The sequence below is a fragment of the Eptesicus fuscus genome, chromosome 15 (genome assembly GCF_027574615.1).
Source record: "Eptesicus fuscus isolate TK198812 chromosome 15, DD_ASM_mEF_20220401, whole genome shotgun sequence".
Classification (NCBI taxonomy): Eukaryota; Metazoa; Chordata; class Mammalia; order Chiroptera; family Vespertilionidae; genus Eptesicus; species Eptesicus fuscus.
Window position 1 is genome coordinate 70162210 of NC_072487.1, and position 19218 is coordinate 70181427.

Here is a 19218-nt window from a genome sequence, read left to right on the forward strand (position 1 = left end):
TTTTCTTTTTTATTATATTTCTTTATTATACTTTCTCCCTTTTCTAAACATGAGTGCTACAAGGGCACGCATATTTACTCAAGGATCCCCAAGTACCAAAAAAGTGTCTGGTGCTTACTAGATGCTCTTTAGATATCTGTTCAATGAATGAATGAGGTGTACAGGGTTAAGTCTCTCAAAAAAAAAATCACTATATCCAAAATATGGAACAGTGCAAAGCTCAGAGCAGGTACAAAATAAACACTTGATTGATTTATTCATTCAACAACATTTTATTACATATATGATGTGCTAAACACTGGGTATGCAGTGATAAACAAAACAGAATTTCACTTCTGTCACAGCACTTAAAATAATTTATTGTGCTTACATGGCTCTCACCCCCAATAGACTGCGGGCTCTGTGAAGACAGGGACTGTAACCTCTATAAGTGCTCAATAAAATTTAATGAATGATTGAATGAATAAATGAACACATAAAACTTGTCTTAATAGGGCTTATCAAAATTAATATCCTGCTATAGCACTATTAGTTTAATCAATGAATACAAATATTGCTTAAAGCTCAATGTTGTATGTCTCATGAATTATTAAATAATAATATTGGTTGTTTTCAGAAAATAGTATAATAAATGTTTTCAATCAAAAAGTTTTCTAAGATCTCTCCAAGTAAACTCATTTTCCAAAATTCAAAAGGTTTTAAGAGGGCATCAGCATCAAATTTGTCTAAGTAAATGTATTACCAAGTCCTCCTCACCAGAAAAAAACACTTTTTGGGAACTTACCTTTACCTCCACTTAGTGGTTTTAAGTAGAGTGCCAAATCTTCAACACATTTCTTTGCAACTTCATAATGTTTGTTCTCACCTAGATTACTTAACTTTATTGACTGATGGTCTGGTACCTAAAAACAAAACGAACAAAAAATTGAAGAAATACATCCACCCAGCTTACAAGCTGTTATTTATATATTTGATAATAATCTTGGTGAGTATAAATTATAACACAGACATACATCGAGGTAGTTTAAATAAAATTAAAGGCAAACACCTAATAAATCTGCTTTCCAAGAATCAAGAATATCATACTTAATAGCAGGGGCTGGGTGGGTTAATGGGTGAAGAAAAGAAGCAGGCAGTTAATAGTACTGTATCAATGTTAATTTCTTGGGGTTGATAACTATGCTGTAATTTTAAAAGATGTTAATATTAGGGGAAGCTGTAGAAAGTTATACAGGTTCTCTGTATAACTTTTGCAACATTTTCTAAAAGTATTTCAAAACAAAAAGTAGGTAAAAAGGATAAGAATTTTTTCCCCCTTAGCACTAAGTGCCTTCTTACTATATTATGTACTTACTATATTTACTGTACCCCCTTGCTAGACTATAAGCACCACAAGACACAGTGTTCTCAATGAAAGGTCAAAACTGCAGCTCTGCCATTTCTACGAGTGATCTTGAGTAAATTATTTAACTGCTCCAAGTCATGGTTTCCCTATCTGCAAAATGAAGATGAAAATCCCTATTTCATTGTGCCATTATAAAAATTCAATTTAGCTTGTTGGGGGGTGCAGGGTGAGAGGGGGGGTCAATGGGGAAAACGAGGACATCTGTAATACTTTCAACAATAAAGATAAATTTTAAAAATGTTTAAATTAAAAAAATATATATTTATATTTATGGAGTTATCACCATGTACCAAGCACAGTTTTAGGCACTAGGCCTCTATCAGGGAGCTAAACAGACAAAATTTCTTGCCCTTGTGGAGCTTACATTCTAGTGGAGAAGAGAGAAGGCAACCAATAAATTTAAAAGAAACATAAATAAAAAACATAGTATGATGAAAGGTGATCAATACAAATTATCCAACAAGAATAAGGAAAATTAGGAGTACTGGAGAGAGGTTGCAATTTTTAAGGGGGATGGTCCAGATAGGCTTCCTTGGAAATTATGACATTAGAAAGACTTAAAAGAGAAGGAATGAACATTCTAGGCAAAGAGTCACTACACAAAAGCCCTCAGGTGGGAATACTTCTGGCATATTTAACAATTGACTGGACGGCCGTGTGGCTTAAGCAGAAAGAGTGAAGACAGTTGTAGATGAGCCTGAAAAGATAAAAGAAATCATACTGCATAAGCCTGAGAGAACATTTATTTAAAAGACAAACACAATACCTGACCTGTAGCAGATGATAAATAAATGGTAGCTAGTATTATTACAAAAAGTTTAAAGTATTTTGTCGGATCTAAGATGCCATTATTTGCAAGAGCCACCATTATTTTCTGCACTGTTAAGAAAAAAAATACTGCCAATTAAATTACGATGCCCTAATAACTACAACTGCATCTTGATTTCAGAGTGTCTGGATTATGAACATTGAGAAGAAATGCTGTGCTTGAATAGGAAAACCTCAAATATGAAGATACTATGGAACGGGGTATTTTAATTCATTGAATTTTCTAAGATGTGACTGATTAGAAAAATCCTTACTTTCTTACTTTATGTAATACACGATGTACAGAATCTTCTTCCTCACTTGTAAAATGGGGATATTACATACCTGAAAAGCTATAGCAAGAATCTATATATATAAAAGCCTAAGTGACCGGCCAACTGTCCAACAGCTATGATGAGCACTAACCACCAGGGGGCAGATGCTCAACGCAGGAGCAGAAACCACAGGCATGGAAACATGGGACTGATGAATCTCAGAAGGAAAGGGGGAGAGGGGTAGGGCGGGAAGATATTAACCAAAGATCTCATATGCATACTAGAGGCCTGGTGCACTGATTTGTGCACCGGTGGGGTCCCTCAGCGTGGCCTGTGGGGATTGGGCCAAAACCAGCTCTCCAACATCCCCTGAGGGGTCCTGGATTGCGAGAGGGTGCAGGCCAAGCCAAGGGACTCCACAGGTACACGAATCTGTGCACCAGGCCTCTAGTTAACATTAATAGACACTGAATATTTACCATCATTCCTACACAAAGTAGACCCTTATTAAATGAAAATTACTATAAATCTAGGGTCTTGCTCTGATTCAATAAAATGATTATCAACAAGAAATAAGTTATTTTATAGCATGGTTTTCGATATATTCATTCCCAAATAGGACTTATTTTATCATTAGAGGCTCGATGCATGAAATTCATGCAAGGGGCTCAGCCCTCACATCCAGGACAGCTGCCTTGGCCCTCACAGCCCCAGCTTCATTCAGAAGGTCATCCAGCTGTTTGGTCTAATTAGCATATTATACTTTTATTATTATAGATTATTACAGATGTCAAGTGAAATTAAAAAGAAAATAAAAAACCTCCATTTGAGGTTTCTAGTTGGTTGCTCTCTGGCCAAAACTTTGATTACATTTCTTTTCATACCACCTAATGAATAAATATTGATGTACTAGGGGCCCGGTGCACGAAATTTGTGCACTGGGGGTGGGGGGGGGGGTGTGTCTCTCAGCCCAGCCTGCCCCCTCTCACAGTCTGGGAGCCCTCAGGGGATGTCCTACTGGGGAGCGGGCCTAAGCTGCAGTCTGGCCTCCCTCTGTGGGAGGCGACCGGACTGATCAGGGGAAGGCGCCATCCTCATCACCCCACTGCTGCTGTTACTGCCAGCTGCCGCAGCTGCCAAGGTGTTTTCATGAACAAGGACTCCAGTTCCTTCACCATGAAAAAATGTCTGTGTCCGCTCTGGGCCTGCTCAAGCTGCGCCACAGCAGCTCGGGCATGCCCCCCTATCTGTGTCCGCTCTGGGCCTGCTCAAGCTGTGCCGCAGCAGCTCGGGCAGGCCCCCGTCTGTGTCCCCACCCACCAGCTCCTGCCTGCGTGTGCCTCCATCGGGAGCAGCCTCCACCTCCAAGGCAGTGTGATGTTAGCGCTGGGCAGGCCTGCATGCGCCTCTGCTGGGGGCGGAAGTCCCTGTCCCCGCCCACCGGCTCCTGTGCACACGCAGCCTGTTGACTGGTCGTGACTGGGAGGACACCGTTAGGACCAATTAGCATATTACCTCTTTCTATATATAGGTAGATGCTTATATCAAAATTTTTCTTATCCATCAAAATGACTTATAAAATAAATTTTGACCATAGCATTGAACACAAAGAAACATATAGCCATAATAAAAATTATGGTTTTGCATAAGGATTTATGACATTAAAGAAAAACTTTTGCATAATATAATCATGAAAATCAGGTACACTGAATATTTTTATGTATCAAATATCATTAAACATACTTTGTATCCCTTAATGAACAAAGTACTATAATTATTACACATACCAAATTAGTAAAATCTTGGAAGTTTACCTGGGCTCCAACTAACTGGAGAAGTGCAAAGTTGACAGGAAGCACATCAATGTCGGTGTTGATGGCAGTCTGATCAAAGGGACAAGCTTTTCGGTGAAGTTTGTTCAAGCAGGTCTTGCAAACAGTGTGTGAACAACCTAAACTGATGGGTTTGTGCACATTCTCATCAAATTCATTATAGCAGATTGGACAGGACAGAAATTCTGTCCATTGAGCTGCCTGCACAGGCATTGTGGAAGCTGGATGCTCGGGTTAGCAGTCTAGCAGATCATTATTTTGCTGTGTAGTGTTTTGTAAGCTGGAAATGGAGAAAAGTAAGAATTAAACATATATTCATCATTCCCTTTCAAGAGCTAATTGTAAAGTCAACCATCACAGCCTCAAGACCTAAAACACTTCTGAGTAACTTTGTATGTTTTGGATATCTTTTTCTTTAAGTCTATTTGCTGAATTGAATTTCTGAAATTTTGTCCAGAAGCATTATTCTAACAGTGTTTCTTTCAACTAAAAATATTTATATTGGTTGCTAATAAAACAATCATCAGAGCTATCATTTGTTTTTCTTAAATACTACATCAAATGAGCATATTAATATTCCACATTTCATTTTTAGGAACATACATTAATTTGGATCACTGATATTTTTAAAAAAGTGCTTCCCATGGGTATCTACTACCCCGAAACATATTAAGAGATGACCTAGAGTTAGTGAACTTTGGAAACCCTTGATCCAAACAATACCAGAGTCAGTCAAGTGTGAAGAAATAGCTTTGCCACCTGAATGACCACGTCAGTCCAGGACATACATTCAACTTGGCAGCTTCACAAAAGAGGAAATCGCTGGTCAGGGCTTGATTAGGAGGCTAATTGAGGTACTGAAAATCCTATTATAATAAAAGTGTAATATGCAAATCGACCAAAGGTGGGACATCTGGTCGCTATGATGCGCACTGACAACCAGGGGCAGATGCTCAATGCAGAAGCTGCCCCCTGGTGGTCAGTGTGCTCCCACAGGGGAGCGCCACTCAGCCAGAAGCCAGGTTCACGGCTGGTGAGCCCAGCAGCTGTGTCAGGAGCCTCTCCTGCCTCCACTGCAGGTGGGCAGAAAGGAGCGAGGGGTCCCGGACTGCGAGAGGGATGTCTCACTGCTGGCAGGCGGACATCCCCCAAGGAGTCTCAAACTGCGAGAGGTCGCAGGCCAGGCTGACAGACCCCCTATTCCCCTCCCTCCCATGCACGATTCTTGTGCACTGGGCCTCTAATAAGGGTATGAAAGAAGATTGTGATGATAGAGCTGGTTATACATAAATGAAAAAAATATGCTGACCTCAAAATACATTACAAAGTAAAAAAAGAAAAATACTGTCTTACAGCCCTAGCAGAGGTTAAAGCATCGGCCTGCGGACTGAAGGGTCCCAGGTTCGATTCCAGTCAAGGACACATGCCCAGGTTGGGGGCTCGATCCCCAGTAAGGGGCGTGCAGGAGGCAGCCAATCAATGATTCTCTCTCATCATTGATGTTTCGATCTCTCTCTCCGTCTCCCTTCCTCTCTGAAATCAATAAAAAAATATTTTAAAAAATACTGTCTTACAAATCTTGAATGTGGTTCTCTACAATACTTTTGACAAAACATATTTTGTGATTGATAAGTATATATATTACCAAAAACTGTCAGGTCCAATGAGCAAGATATAGAAGAATAGCCCTGGCTCGGGTGGCTCAGTTAGTAGGAGCATCATCCTACACCAAAAGGTGGTGGGTTTGATTCCCTGTCAGGGCACATACCCAGGTTATGGGAGGGATCCCCTATCGGGGCATGTTCAGGAGGCAACCAATCCATCTTTCTCTCTCTCACATTAATGTTTCTCTCCTCTCTCTCCCTCTCCCTTCTTTTCTCTCTAGAATCAATAAAAAACATGTCCTAAGGTGAGGATTAAAAATAAAATAAAATCATCTTTTAGAAGACTAAAATAATATTAACATCTAATAATTCTAAATTAAAAAACTGCAAAATATAAATTTCTATTTTTGATATTATAGTGTGAGAAAAATTATATTTGTATATGATTAAAAGGCACATGGGGAAAATAACAGTTTTCTTTTCTTATTCCTAAGATCCAAATGTTTGTTCCATAATTTTTAGTAAAATAAAATATTTAGCCCTAACCAGTTTGGCTCAGTGGATAGAATGTCGGTCTGCGGACTCAAGGGTCCCGGGTTCGATTCCGGTCGAAGGCATGTACCTTGGTTGCAGGCACATACCCAGTAGGGAGTGTGCAGGAGGCAGCTGATCGATGTTTCTCTCTCATCGATGTTTCTAACTCTCTATCCCTCTCCCTTCCTCTCTGTAAAAAATATATTAAAAAAATAATAAAATAAAATATTTAGTATCAAAACTATGCTGTCCTCTAATTAAAATCTTTACATTCCTAACTTGAACATTCTACAGTTCACAAATTTTCTGTATCTTCTAATACTAAACTTATGTAAGTCTGGCAAAGGCTCTTTGGTAGACAAGAAATCTAGGTATTTAGGGCAATTAAACAGCCAATGGTTTATTTCATAAAAATGTTTATCAACCCAAATATATTAGTTCCACAGAAATTAGATGTTTAAAAATGAAGTCAGATTTAGGACAGAAAGGTCTATAACTCATTCTCCAATATCCTCACATCCAAATGAATGTTATTAGCCTTTATTGTGCTTTTATGTTCACAAAAACTTAAGGTTTTAAAAATATCTTGTAAAAATAAATGATAGGACTTGCTATGTAAAAAGCTCCCTATACAAGCTTTTCCTCAAATAGCTCTAATGAAATGTATCTAATATACATTGCCACACCTATTAATGCCATCAATCTTAAAACCAGTCAGTTGGCTTTCAACTTTAGGGATGAGCACTAAGTAGGTGAATACATCACTTCTTGAAACTATATAACATTTTTAATGTTCAGCTTACCAGGCTGCAGAATTATACAAGGAAAAGGCCTCTGAGGAAGAATAAATTGTATCTTAAATCTACGATTGAGAGCCCTAATTTAGTTAATAACTTGAACTGATAAAATATTTATCAAAACAAGACACTGCATCTATTTCTTTTTTCATAATTCCAACCTATTTGGAAATGCTAATTCAGGGGGTCAGGGTATCAAAGGCCAGTGAATAATATAAAACTAGTAGCAAAATACTCATTCCTTATAGTTTTCCAAGATCATCCCCAAATGCTTTAAAGTCAGTGTGTGAGTGTGTCTGTGTGTGTGTGTGTGTGTGTGTGTAGGGGGGGAGCATTGTTTGAACATAAAAATTGTATCTTTCATATTTTTACCTATTAGCTTTAAAGTGTTTCAAACTATTCCAGAATATACTTGATAGTAGTATGTTACACTATCCTATATATATTTCTAGGTCTACAAACACCACATGCTTTAATATTATTCAAGTTTTATTTCTAGTAGAAATTTAATGTATACCTTTAAAAGACAGATTGTGCCAAAATTTTGACAGTAACTCTGCAAATTTTCCTTCTGCTGTGTGTCCGATTCTAACTTTCTAACAGGAAAATTATGAACTAAATTTTCCTTATTTAATATTATAAGGAATGGTTTGATTTTTAAAAAATGTTTTTCTTCAGTACCATTATCAATGAATTCTAGATTCCTCAATAAAGATAAATACAAAATAAAAATTTACCTAAAAGAGTTCATGTTGTTCACTAAAACATTTAATTAATAATGACAAAATAGGTCTTTCATTTATTTAAAAAAGGCACTTTGTAAACATTTACCTAGAATATATTTTTATAATTATAAAAAGTAATAAGCAGCCATTGTCTTTATATAATTTAACAATGGCAAGCTAAGAAAATATATTGTGTAAAATTTCTAGATTTATATTAATACATTCTATAGTAACTTATTTGAATCTATGGAAACCTAAATTACTAATAACATTTATAGTTAATATTGATGTATTCATTCTAAAAATGCTACCAAAATATCTCAAATTGAGGTAAAATTGATTAAAAAGCTCACAACTCTAGATATGCAAAGGGACTAATTAAGGAAAACATTCTAGCTAAAACCGGTTTGGCTCAGTGGATAGAGCATCGGTCTGCGGACTGAAGGGTCCCAGGTTCGATTCCAGGTCAAGGGCATGTACATTGGTTGCGGGCACATCCCCGGTAGGGGGTGTGCAGGAGGCAGCTGGTCGATGTTTCTCTCTCGTTGATGTTTCTAGCTCTCTATCCCTCTCCCTTCCTCTCTGTAAAAAATCAATAAATATATTTAAAAGAAAAGAGAAAAAAGGAAAACATTCTAATTAATTTTTTTGTATTTAACTTTAGTTATTAGTTACTAAAATTGAAGATGAGTAAAATGATAAAGCATAGGAGAAACATTACAGGTGGAACCTTAAACACATTTTACTCAAGTAATTTTTAAGACTGTAAGTCTCATATGATGCAAATTATAAACTGCTTTAAAAGCAAACTGCATACCAGCTAAGTACTTTCATTTTCTCATAACAGACTGCCATGATATTGTGCAGCTAGTTTATGACTATATCTGATTTTAAAATGCCAGAATAAAGTTTATGCCTCTTTCACTACTGTATAAATATATATATATATATGTAACTTTATATATATAATTTTACATAAAGATGTAAAATTAGGGCTCAGGTCTGTTCATTAAAACACTCATTGTTTTCATTCTAGTTTACCCATGAGAAGAATTTAAGCTACTGAAATGGACTTTTAACGGTATTTAAAACCTTTAAAATAATTACTTTTGGACTTAAAAATAGTATTTAAAGCATCATGAGTACAATTTAGACCTTAACCTACAAAACAAACAAAATCAACTAAAACTAAGCATTCAAACATATCAAAAGGATTGGAGCAAAAGGAACAGAATTACCATTTTAAAGACTGCTATGTAACTTTAGTATAAGTTAGGAAAGATTTTTGACTCAAGTTTTACTTCAGCCCACTATGGGGTTGAACTAGATTTTTTATTAAGTATGAGGTTTTTAACTTTCAGTGTCTTCCAAAAGAACAGTAATGAAATTTATTTTAATTAATATAACCAATAAAGTTTTGCTTCTATAGTGATGACTAAACTTGAAATTTTTCGTTTTCACGTCTTTTAATTCAGATAATTTATTTATTGGAAGAGATCCTCTAGAACAGCACTGCCCAATAGAAATAATGCAAGCCACAAGTAATTTAAAATTTTCTAGCAGTCATATTAAAAAAGGAAAACACAGGTAAAATTAATTTTAATATCTTTTCTTTAACCTAATTTATACACGGTATCATTTTAACATGTGATCAATGTAAAAATTAGTGAGATGTTTTGAATTTTTTGTTGTTGTTGTTATACTACATTTTCAAAATCTGGTGTGCATTTTACACTTTCAGCACACCTCAATTCACACCTGCCATATTTCAAGTGCTCAACTGCTACATGTGACTACTAGCTAGTATTGGACAATGCAATTCTCCTTAAAATTAAAAATAATACTCAAAAGTAAATTTTACTCAGAATTTGAGGTGAAAGTCACACCTACACTTAAGAAGGTTTTCATAAAATTAGAAAACCCTGAGGATTATTAAAGATATAACTTACAATAGTTAAAGACTGGGTGCAAAACATTTTTAATTTTCAGCTACCTTTATTTGACCACATGCTTCCTTTTTCCATCAGTAGAAAGTGAAACTTCAACTCAGTCCAAAACAACATGCAAGTACTTATCATGATAAAACCTTGTTGTAAGTTTATTTAGCATTCTTGGATATTACATACAATATAGAAGTTCTATTTTTTTAATATAAAATAGAACTTCTTTCAAACTAAGAGACATAGCAGGAAGTGAGTTAATGAAAACATATGAACAACAACGAAAAAAGAAAACATGAACAAAGGACATAAAGTATTCTTGCATGTCAGGCTAACACAACAGTAATAACAGATCAGGAGTAACTCAGAGGATTCACTAATCAACACGCCAGCAATCAAATGCTCAAATAGTAGTCAGTTTGAATTACAACATCTGCTTTTGGAATATATGTTTAACATTCTGTTTTTCTAGCAAATTTCCAAACTCCACAACCCCGAAAACAAGAATCTCCGACCAAAACGGCAATGTTGAATAAATGGTTTCTATTTCTTCAAAAATTGAATGTGGAAGCAAACAACAGATAAGAGATGTTATGTTAGAACAGTGGTGTCGCTCTTTAGACAGATAAAAGAAGGTAATGAGGGGAGAGCTCTTCTTAATGTTTCAAGAAGCCTTAACTAAATTTGTATATTTAACTATAACAAGGCTCCACAGGCTAACTAAAACATTTGTTTCTTTGCTTTTGGGAAATTATAGCAATTTAGCATAGCAACATTAGCTTTCTCAGGTTAATCAAAAGTTCCTACTGGAACTTCAAAGTTTGACTAATACAAGAATGGAAAGGATTCCTTTAGCACTTTATTTGGGATACAAAGTCCTAATCGCAGCGGGTGGGAAAGTAGGAATTAAAAAGAAAGGACCTGGGTAAATGGAGAGTAGGAATTAAAAGGGAACTACGTGGTTATAAAACACACGCACACACACACACACACACAGGGAATCACGAGATTAGATCTACTTTATGTCAGTGATTACTGGAGACTATTTTGGTGTCAAGGTTCTACCTGCTGGTATCTTAAAACTCTTTTGTGATTCGAAAGATGTAAATGACAGCTACCCTCATCTCCTTTCTGAAAGCTAAGGACACAGAAAAGTAGATCTGCATCTGAGAAACAAAGATGCTCTCTACCATTCTTCTAAGATGGTGGAAGAGTCTCCCCTTAAGAGGCTTCCCCAAGAAGGAACACTGAAAGAGGGGAAGAAGAAAGCCGTAGCAGAATTCCCTGGCTCCGTTTCATGCCAGTGCTCGGTCACATCCACTGTGCAACCACTCCGGGCCGGCCTTCTCCCTCCCGGGAGGTTAAGCCCTCCCCGGGCATTGTTTGGCCAGGGTCCCTATTTACTCCTCAGATCGCCTCCACCATCCCTGCATTAGGATCTTGGGAAGCCCCAGGACGGAAAGCTAGGAGAGTACTTGGTCTCGAGAACCTCCTCCAAAGCCCCTCTTACTAACTGGTGTAGAAAGGGAAGGGGAGCCTGGCCTTTGCTTGGGTGGATTCCTTAGGGGTCAGAGGCGTCCCCTCCGCAGGAGTCGAAGGGAGGTGGCCATTTGCGCCAGGCCTCGGTATTGAAAAAGCTCGACCAAGGCCAGGGGCCTCCTTGATCTCCGGACTCCCGGGTGGGGTGTCAGGTGCGGCCCTCAGTTTCCCAACCCTCCGAGCACCCACAACGACAGAGTACAGGCCCCGGGCTAAGATAGGTCTCCCGCCCAATCGATCGCCGGGGACCAGGGACCCAGACCGGGGCCCGAGCCGCATCGTGCCCGCCCCCGCCCTACCTGTGGGGGCCCGGGCGGGGTCGCTAAGGGCCGCTCCCGGGAGCCCCGCGGCGGCGCGGCTCGGCGACACAGGCGCCTCGTCTCGCCGGGGCAGAGCTCGGCGGCGGTTCCACGACCTCAAACTCCATCGGGAGCTACAGGGACAGCCCCGTTGGCGGCGGCGGAGGCCGCGACGGGGCCTCCTCCTCCTCCCTCCACCTCCTCCTCCACCACCGCCTCTTCACCATGGAGGCGGACCTGGAGGGATCCAGACCTAACTCTCGCGAGAAGATACTCCCCACATCACGCGAGATCACGCAAAACCAGGAGTAAGGGCGGTGGAAGGGAAGCGTAGTAGCTCCAGCCACCTGGACCGCGCATTAGCTTCCCTGTGGTGGAGCCGAACCACCCCCATCACGTGACTAGGGAAAACTGGAATACCGTGGGAGGTGCTGTTAGGATGCCTAGGCAAGCTGAAGGGGTTTATGGGAAACTCCCAGTACATTCATCTGCTCCTAGAGCCAGCCTCTTGGACATTGGTTTGAGCCAGTCTGCCTGTCCTCATGATATTCGTGAAAATCGTGATATTTATTTAACTTAATCTGATACGTTTGTATTACAATCTTAACACTCTCCCACAATCAGATGTTGACCCCATCCCTCAATCCCTTTAGGTGCCAACCAATCTCCCTGATTAAAAAAATAAAAAAGAGAGCATTTGTTTGGCAGGCAATAACGCACACCTCTTTATTAACGAGAAAATTGTTTCTCAGAATCTGGCAGACATCAAAATTCAAGCACAAATTTTGGCACTAATAACTCCAGAAATATCTGCTGCAGGATTTTTCACAGTAAACTGCAAGGTATAAATTATTCTCACTGTTTTTATATCGGAAGAAATAAGCTTGGGATAGGGACACAGGGATTAATATTTATGGACAACTTACTATGTGCCAGGTCCTGTGTTAATAAAATTTTCATTTTTACTATTTTTACTTTTATTTATATTTCATTTACTCATCAAAATAATCCTAAAAGGCAGATACTACGTATTCTGTTCCTAATTAGAAACTGAAAAACTCACGTTAAGAAAATGGCCATGAATTGCAATTAAGCTCAAGGCACTTTCCAATATGAAACCAGATATCCAACAAAAGAATCTATGGAAGTAAACCCACCATGAATTAGAAGACATCTGGAAAATTAGTCTATAAACTATAATGAGCTTAATAACAAATATGGTTATTAATGCCTGAGAGACCAAAAAAATACCAATTTTTAAAAATTCAGTGGCCACCCAAAGACTGTTCTCCCATACATTTTTACCCTTTTCATACTCTTCTATTTATGAAATATAAGCCAATCCTAGAGGTTCCCAACAATGGTTCATTTGATTCAGTTTTCCATTCAACTAGATAGTGATAGCTGTGTGTGTGTGTATGTTTTCCATTTTACTGGACAGTTGTACATGATGATCTGATAAGATTTTTCAAAGGTGGCCTGACCACTCACTATATTTAAAATTACAATCAGAATTTCCCTTCCCTAGCACTCCCTACTTTATTTTCTCCAACTCCATTTCTAAAATCTGACATACATTAATTTTACTTGTTTACAAATTTTGTCTCCCTCTACTAGAATTTAAGTTTCATGAGAGCAGAGATTTTTGTTGGTATACCTAACTTCTAGATATTGTAAGCACTCTGTAAATATTTGTTGAATTAATTAATAAATAGCCAGGAGAAATAGTTTCCTTCTTCAAAATTCATAGATGTACACAAAACACAAAGCTCTCCATTCCCATCTCCAGTTTATTATTTCTTATGTAAACATATATGATAGTTACATCTAAGGAAAAAGGGAAAGGATTTTCTCTTATACCAAAGTAACAACTACCTTTCCAAGATCTTTTACTCAAAAATGCAGTAAATGAAGAGGCTTAAGACAAACATTTTGCATTTTCCCCATCATATAGAAAAACAAACAACCAAAAGTGAATGTTTAAATGAATAAATTCAACACTTTACTTTGTCATGCCTGCATTTAAAAAAAATTTCATTTTCCTGAAATTGTTTAAGCACATCATGCAAACAGACATTCACCTAGAAATGTTTTGAGATCACTCTGTGCTACATGGACAGGAATAAATAAATAAATAACAATCACTTTCACAAAACACCCTTTCCCCACACGCAAAAATCTCAAAGTGCTTACAAAAAATTTCACAAGAATCTTACAAGGCACACATAAAACTTAAACATATTCAACCATAACTCTTTTTTTAATATCAAAGATAAGTAATTCATAAAAAAACAGCAAAAAAGTTTACTATTTGTTCACCCACCCCATCTGCATCCCTCCCCAACTAAATTTTATCCTAGAAAGCAAAAATAAGAAAAAGTATTTCAAACACAAACTATTTCTGATAGAAAAAATGTCTACAAATAGCCAATCATAGATCAAATGGGAAAGAAAATTAAGCATGGCACTAGCATGTTCTCCAGTGGAAGAAAAACACTATTTGCTTTAGAAAAATTCTGTCTCTGAAGGAGTGCGCAAATAGCAACATTCATAAAGACACCAAACTCTCTTTTGCTTTCCCCTCTTCTCTGTTCTTAGGAACTCTGGAAGGTTTAAATATAAAATCACAGAATTTTAGACCTGGAAATGATATTACAAATGATCAAGATCAAAGTTATTATTTTGTATATAAATTTAAGAGAAGCTCAAGAAGAGGTGATTTGTCCAATGATACTAAATGGTGACCTGAGGGGTCATGAAGTTGGCTTTCTTATCAAATATGAGAGCTAGATTCTTTAAAGTCTCTCTCAGAGTTAAAATTCTATAGAAAATATATTTTTCACAAGTATCACAAAAAGGATAATTAACATTTACAACAATCAACATGTGATTCATCACAAAATTCTTATAAATGATACAAAGTATATTACATATTAAAATATGGAAGGGCTTCAACAGATACTAAATATAGCAGAAATGCTACATAAAGCTGAGGTGAGTAGAAGAGGAATAGAACATCTTGAAAGTAAGATGCATCCAGTCAGGCTTCTTTACTAAAAGTGGTTCCTGTCTTTTAGAAGATATGACTTGCCCTGCAATATATTTTAATCTGCTGTATGACAACGAAGTTTTGTGTTACATGTAGACAAGGATATTGGAGAGCAATGGCTCATAACACAATCTGAAATATTACTGTAAGTAAAATAACCATATGGTCATGGTTTTGCTTTTGGCACATTTCTGGAAATATAGCATAAAACTCTAAAGATGGTTAAGCTTTTTGTCAACATACAGTAAATAAAAATTGCATTAACGTTAATGACTATTAATAATTAAGAGAACACTAATAGATGTCCATGTTTAAACTGTTCGTCTAGTGATATCAAGAAAATTACTATGTATTGATGATTCGTAAAGAAAAGGGAATGGACTACTGACACATACAAAATGTATGAATTTCAAAGGGCATGATGCTAGTTGAAAGAAGCATCTCAAAAGAGCTCATACTATGATTCCATTTATGACATTCCAGAAAAGGCAAGATATACTGATGAAGAACTGTTGGCAGCGTTTAGAGTTAGGAGGAAGAACTGGCTACAAAAGGGCAGCATAAAAGAGTTTGAGGGGGGGAGTGATAGAATGTTCTGTATCTTAATTACAGAGGTGGTTGCATAAATCTATACATGTGTTAAAATTCATGAAACTGTATACCAAAAACAAATCATTTAGCAAAGGGGATCACTGTTCGAGAAAGTAAACAAGCAGTGAGAAGGAGCTAGATATGGGAAGTGTTCTTCTGTCTGATGACTTCAGAGATGTCTGCTACAAGTGTTTTGAGCATACCATTCCTATTATCTAGATACAAAATTGACAAAGGTCAACTTTACTATATGTTAACTAAAAGATAAAAGGGTAGCCCAGCCGACATGGCTCAGTGGTTGAGTGTCGACCTATGAACCAGGAGGTCACGGTTCAATTTCCAGTCAGGGCACATGCCTGGGTTGTGGGCTCGATCCCCAGTATGGGACGTGCAGGAGGCAGCTGATTGATGACTCTCTCTCATCACTGGTGTTTTTATCTCTCTCTCCCTCTCCATTCCTCTCTGAAATCAATAAAAATATATTTAACAACAACAAAAAAGGTGTAATAAATACAAAAAACAAAACAAAACTGGGATATCTAAAAGTAATTTTTTAGAGCTTCAAGCCAATGGTATTTTACTGGCCACAAAATTATTAGATGCCACTGTATTAAATCAAATCAAGCTATTTTGGCCTATTGAATAATTTATAAAATATGCATACTAACAAACCATGGAAATAGTATTTTAAGAAATGTATAAGGTAATTCTGCTATTCCCAAGTGAATATGAATTGTGTTCTTTTACATTTTATAACAACAGGTATCTGGGTGTTTAGTTTGCAATCCAAAAGCAGTAGGTTAAAAAATTTACTAGTCCTATCTGATTTTAAAGTGACTAATATTAGATAGTAGGGTATTTTAAAATTTATCTTTCCATTATCTTAGTTCATTAGTTATTACATGGCTAGATTATTTTACACTTCCATCAACTACATAGATATTCAAAATCTGAATATGGAAATTCTGCTGGATCCACTGTTATTAGAATCAATAATATTTAAGAGAAGAACAATATATCTCTAGGTATACAATTGGGACTTATGTAACACAAGATGTGAGATAGCATTCCATCAGCTTTATCATGTCTCCCACACTTTGGAACTCTTAGTATAAGTCAGAAAGAATAATGTGTAGGCAGACCAAAAATAAGACCCAAAGATGAAGAGGAAAACAATATTACAAATGCTGCATTTCTAAAGAAAGACTTGCCTAACATAGCTTCCATAGCAAGGTGTGATTCTACTATAACAGATTTTGTTTGTTGAGATCATGAATAGGTATTTTTTCACCACTGTTCCGGCCATGCACAGAGGTTACATGCTTTTTGAGGGCAGATTTGTGCTTGAAATCCATGTCACAACACTGGCACTTGTATGGCCGATCCCCACTATGTATGTTCAAGTGGTCCTGCAACGTGCTTTTAGCAGTAAATGTCTTCAAGCACACAGTACACTGAAAGGGCCTTATGCCCATGTGCCCTCGAATGTGCCGGTTGAGATTTTTCTTCTGTGTAAATGTTTTCCCACACTGTAAGCACAAGAACAGTTTATGCATCTTAAGGTGGCGCAGATAGTTTTCAACATGAAGAAATCCTCGTGGACACCTGGGGCACTGGTGCCTCAGTGAATAAACATCTTCCAGGTTCTGAATCTCATTTGCTGTTCCATGACTTCCTTCAATATTCCCACAAAATGAGCCCTGATCTTGATTCCCAGGAACTTCTGCCACTCTGCTCTCAACTGTAGAATTGATCAGTGAATGCTGTGTTTCAGAGAAATACATGCTTGCTTTTGAAGAGGTACAAGGCTGTGAAAACTGCTCATTTTCTACACCATCGGTACTTATAGATTCCACACGGAGGATACAGATTTCATTGTCTTTAAAACCCATATCAACTGAAGACAGCTCTGGTGACTTCATTTCCTGTCTCTCTGATGTCAAGCTCTCTACTGTAGACTGCAATGCATTGCTTTCCTCTTCTTTAACGTGGAAATCTATGTTTACAGGACTATCTTCTGAAATTTCAATGATCTCACAGTCTTTATCTGTATTTTCTTCCTCATTTTTAACATCTGGGTTAGAGGATTGACATAGGTCGGTATGTTGATTGTTATTTTTCATAGAAAGATCAATTTCCAGGTATCCTGACAAAGCTTCTGTACACTTTTCCACAATGTGAACCATCTGAAGGTAACTAGCAGCAGTCAAGTATTTCAAAAGCTCTTTCCTTTTCACTTCAAGCGCTCCAGTATAGCAAGAGAGCAACAATTTTCTGCCAACTTCTGCACTCTGCAAGATGGTAATTCTGACATGTTTTGACTGTGTGAGTAAAAACTGATCTCTCATGAAAGTGGAGCAAGCAGCTAATATCACCTTGTGCCCCTGGAACTCGGTGTCATTAATATAAATGGATACATCACAAAATAAATTCTGCTGTCTCAAGAGATTCATTTTCTGCAAGACTGCATCTCCTTGCTGTTCAAACTGGAAGTGCAGAACATCAGACTCTGCAGCCATGGTCAAAATCTAAGCAAAATATAATACAAACATTGATGTAAGGATAGGAAATGCTTTCCTACACTGTGCTAGTAAAAACAAACAAAATTTAAAATCCCAAACCTGAATTGGGTAAAAGAATACTCACTCACATTTTAATCTGGGTGCTAAGAATAAATTCCAGAAAATTAAATCTCAAAATCCAGAAAAACTAAAATGCATTTCTCTCTGATCTCGTGGCACATTTTTCATATTTTTATTACAGCACTTATATTATATTGAATTGTACTTATCAGTTTCTATGTTTTTCTCCTTGTCTAAATTTATGTGTCTTGTATTGTTAATGCCCACTATTAAATGGATTTAAGTCTCCCAAATTAGAAACCTTAATGTAATCTCCAAACTTTAGACTCCCCATCAGAACTGCAGGACTTTATTCTGTTCACCTGGACCACTGCCATGTCTTCCAAAAGTTCTCCTTGAAACCGGCCTCTTATATTCCAAACTACCCTCCTGAGTGCCATCAAAACTGACATCTTTTAAGACTTTTCTTTTTTTCCTCTCTCTACAGCTGTCCTCTACCTACGGGACAGCCTAACCTTCTTAGCAAATAAAAGGTCACTCATGATTTGGCCCTAAGCACCTTTATAGCTTTATCTTTCCTCTACTCTTTTTCATGGAAGTTTCTTTGATATTCAGATTGTCACCATTGCCCAGGCAAGAAGACCCCCGAATGCACGTTTGCACATGTTACGCTCGCGCTTCCAGTTACTTTTTCCAGCTAGCGATTTAGCTCCTTTAAGGCCTAAATCAAGTAAGACTTCCTAGACTCCTCCTGTCTCCCCCTTAAGAGTCGGCTGCTTCCAGAGCATCACGAAACAGTGCCTCGTTCAACTGAGTTCCTGCAGCGGACGCTGGGGACCGGTACGGAGCAGGAAGGGCTTAGGGAACGGCTGTGGAACTGAATCTGGATTCCCAGTGGCCGGGAGATCCGCCAGCTTGCCGCAGGTCTTCCTGAGCCAAGCCTGACGGGACCAAGGCCCTGTCGACCAGGTGGTTGCAGGACCCGTCCAGCCACTGCCGGGCAGCACCCGGCTGCCCTCCTCCTCCTCGTCGGGCCTCCTCACCTATCGCGTCTCCCTGGCGCTCACTCACCCACTCCGAAAACCAGAACCGACGTTTCCGCAGCAAAGGGCCCGGACCGGAAGGTGGACTTAGTCTGAAAGGAAATACATCCGGTGTCAACCACCTTTATGCCTCAGGGGGCGGGCTGAGCATCCCGGAAGAACATTCTGAGACATCCTCCCCTCCTACTCCTCCACC

General features: G+C 38.0%; 2 protein-coding genes across 5 annotated transcripts in view; both read right to left on the bottom strand.

Moving 5' to 3' along the window:
• The window catches only part of RC3H2 (ring finger and CCCH-type domains 2), a 44764-nt gene extending 32802 nt beyond the window's left edge, over window positions 1-11962 (bottom strand). For 2 of the 4 annotated variants that reach the window (XM_028130760.2, XM_008155265.3), the window contains exons 1-3: window positions 11758-11962; window positions 4302-4599; window positions 785-902 (exon numbers count right to left, since the gene is read on the bottom strand). In XM_028130760.2, the coding sequence (XP_027986561.2) occupies window positions 785-902; window positions 4302-4532 (349 nt within the window). In that variant the 5' untranslated portion in view covers window positions 4533-4599; window positions 11758-11962. The remainder of the gene's footprint in view (window positions 1-784; window positions 903-4301; window positions 4600-11757) is intronic. The other 2 variants (XM_054727698.1, XM_054727697.1) reach the window with 2 other exon arrangements.
• Window positions 11963-13529: 1567 nt separating this feature from the next.
• ZBTB6 (zinc finger and BTB domain containing 6) lies at window positions 13530-19125 on the bottom strand. Its single transcript, XM_028130786.2, has 2 exons — window positions 19051-19125; window positions 13530-17925 (listed from the first exon to the last, which is right to left on the bottom strand). Exon 2 carries the CDS (start codon window positions 17914-17916, stop codon window positions 16642-16644), a length of 1275 nt encoding a protein of 424 aa, XP_027986587.1. The 5' UTR covers window positions 17917-17925; window positions 19051-19125; the 3' UTR covers window positions 13530-16641.
• Between the last annotated feature and the right edge of the window lie 93 nt (window positions 19126-19218).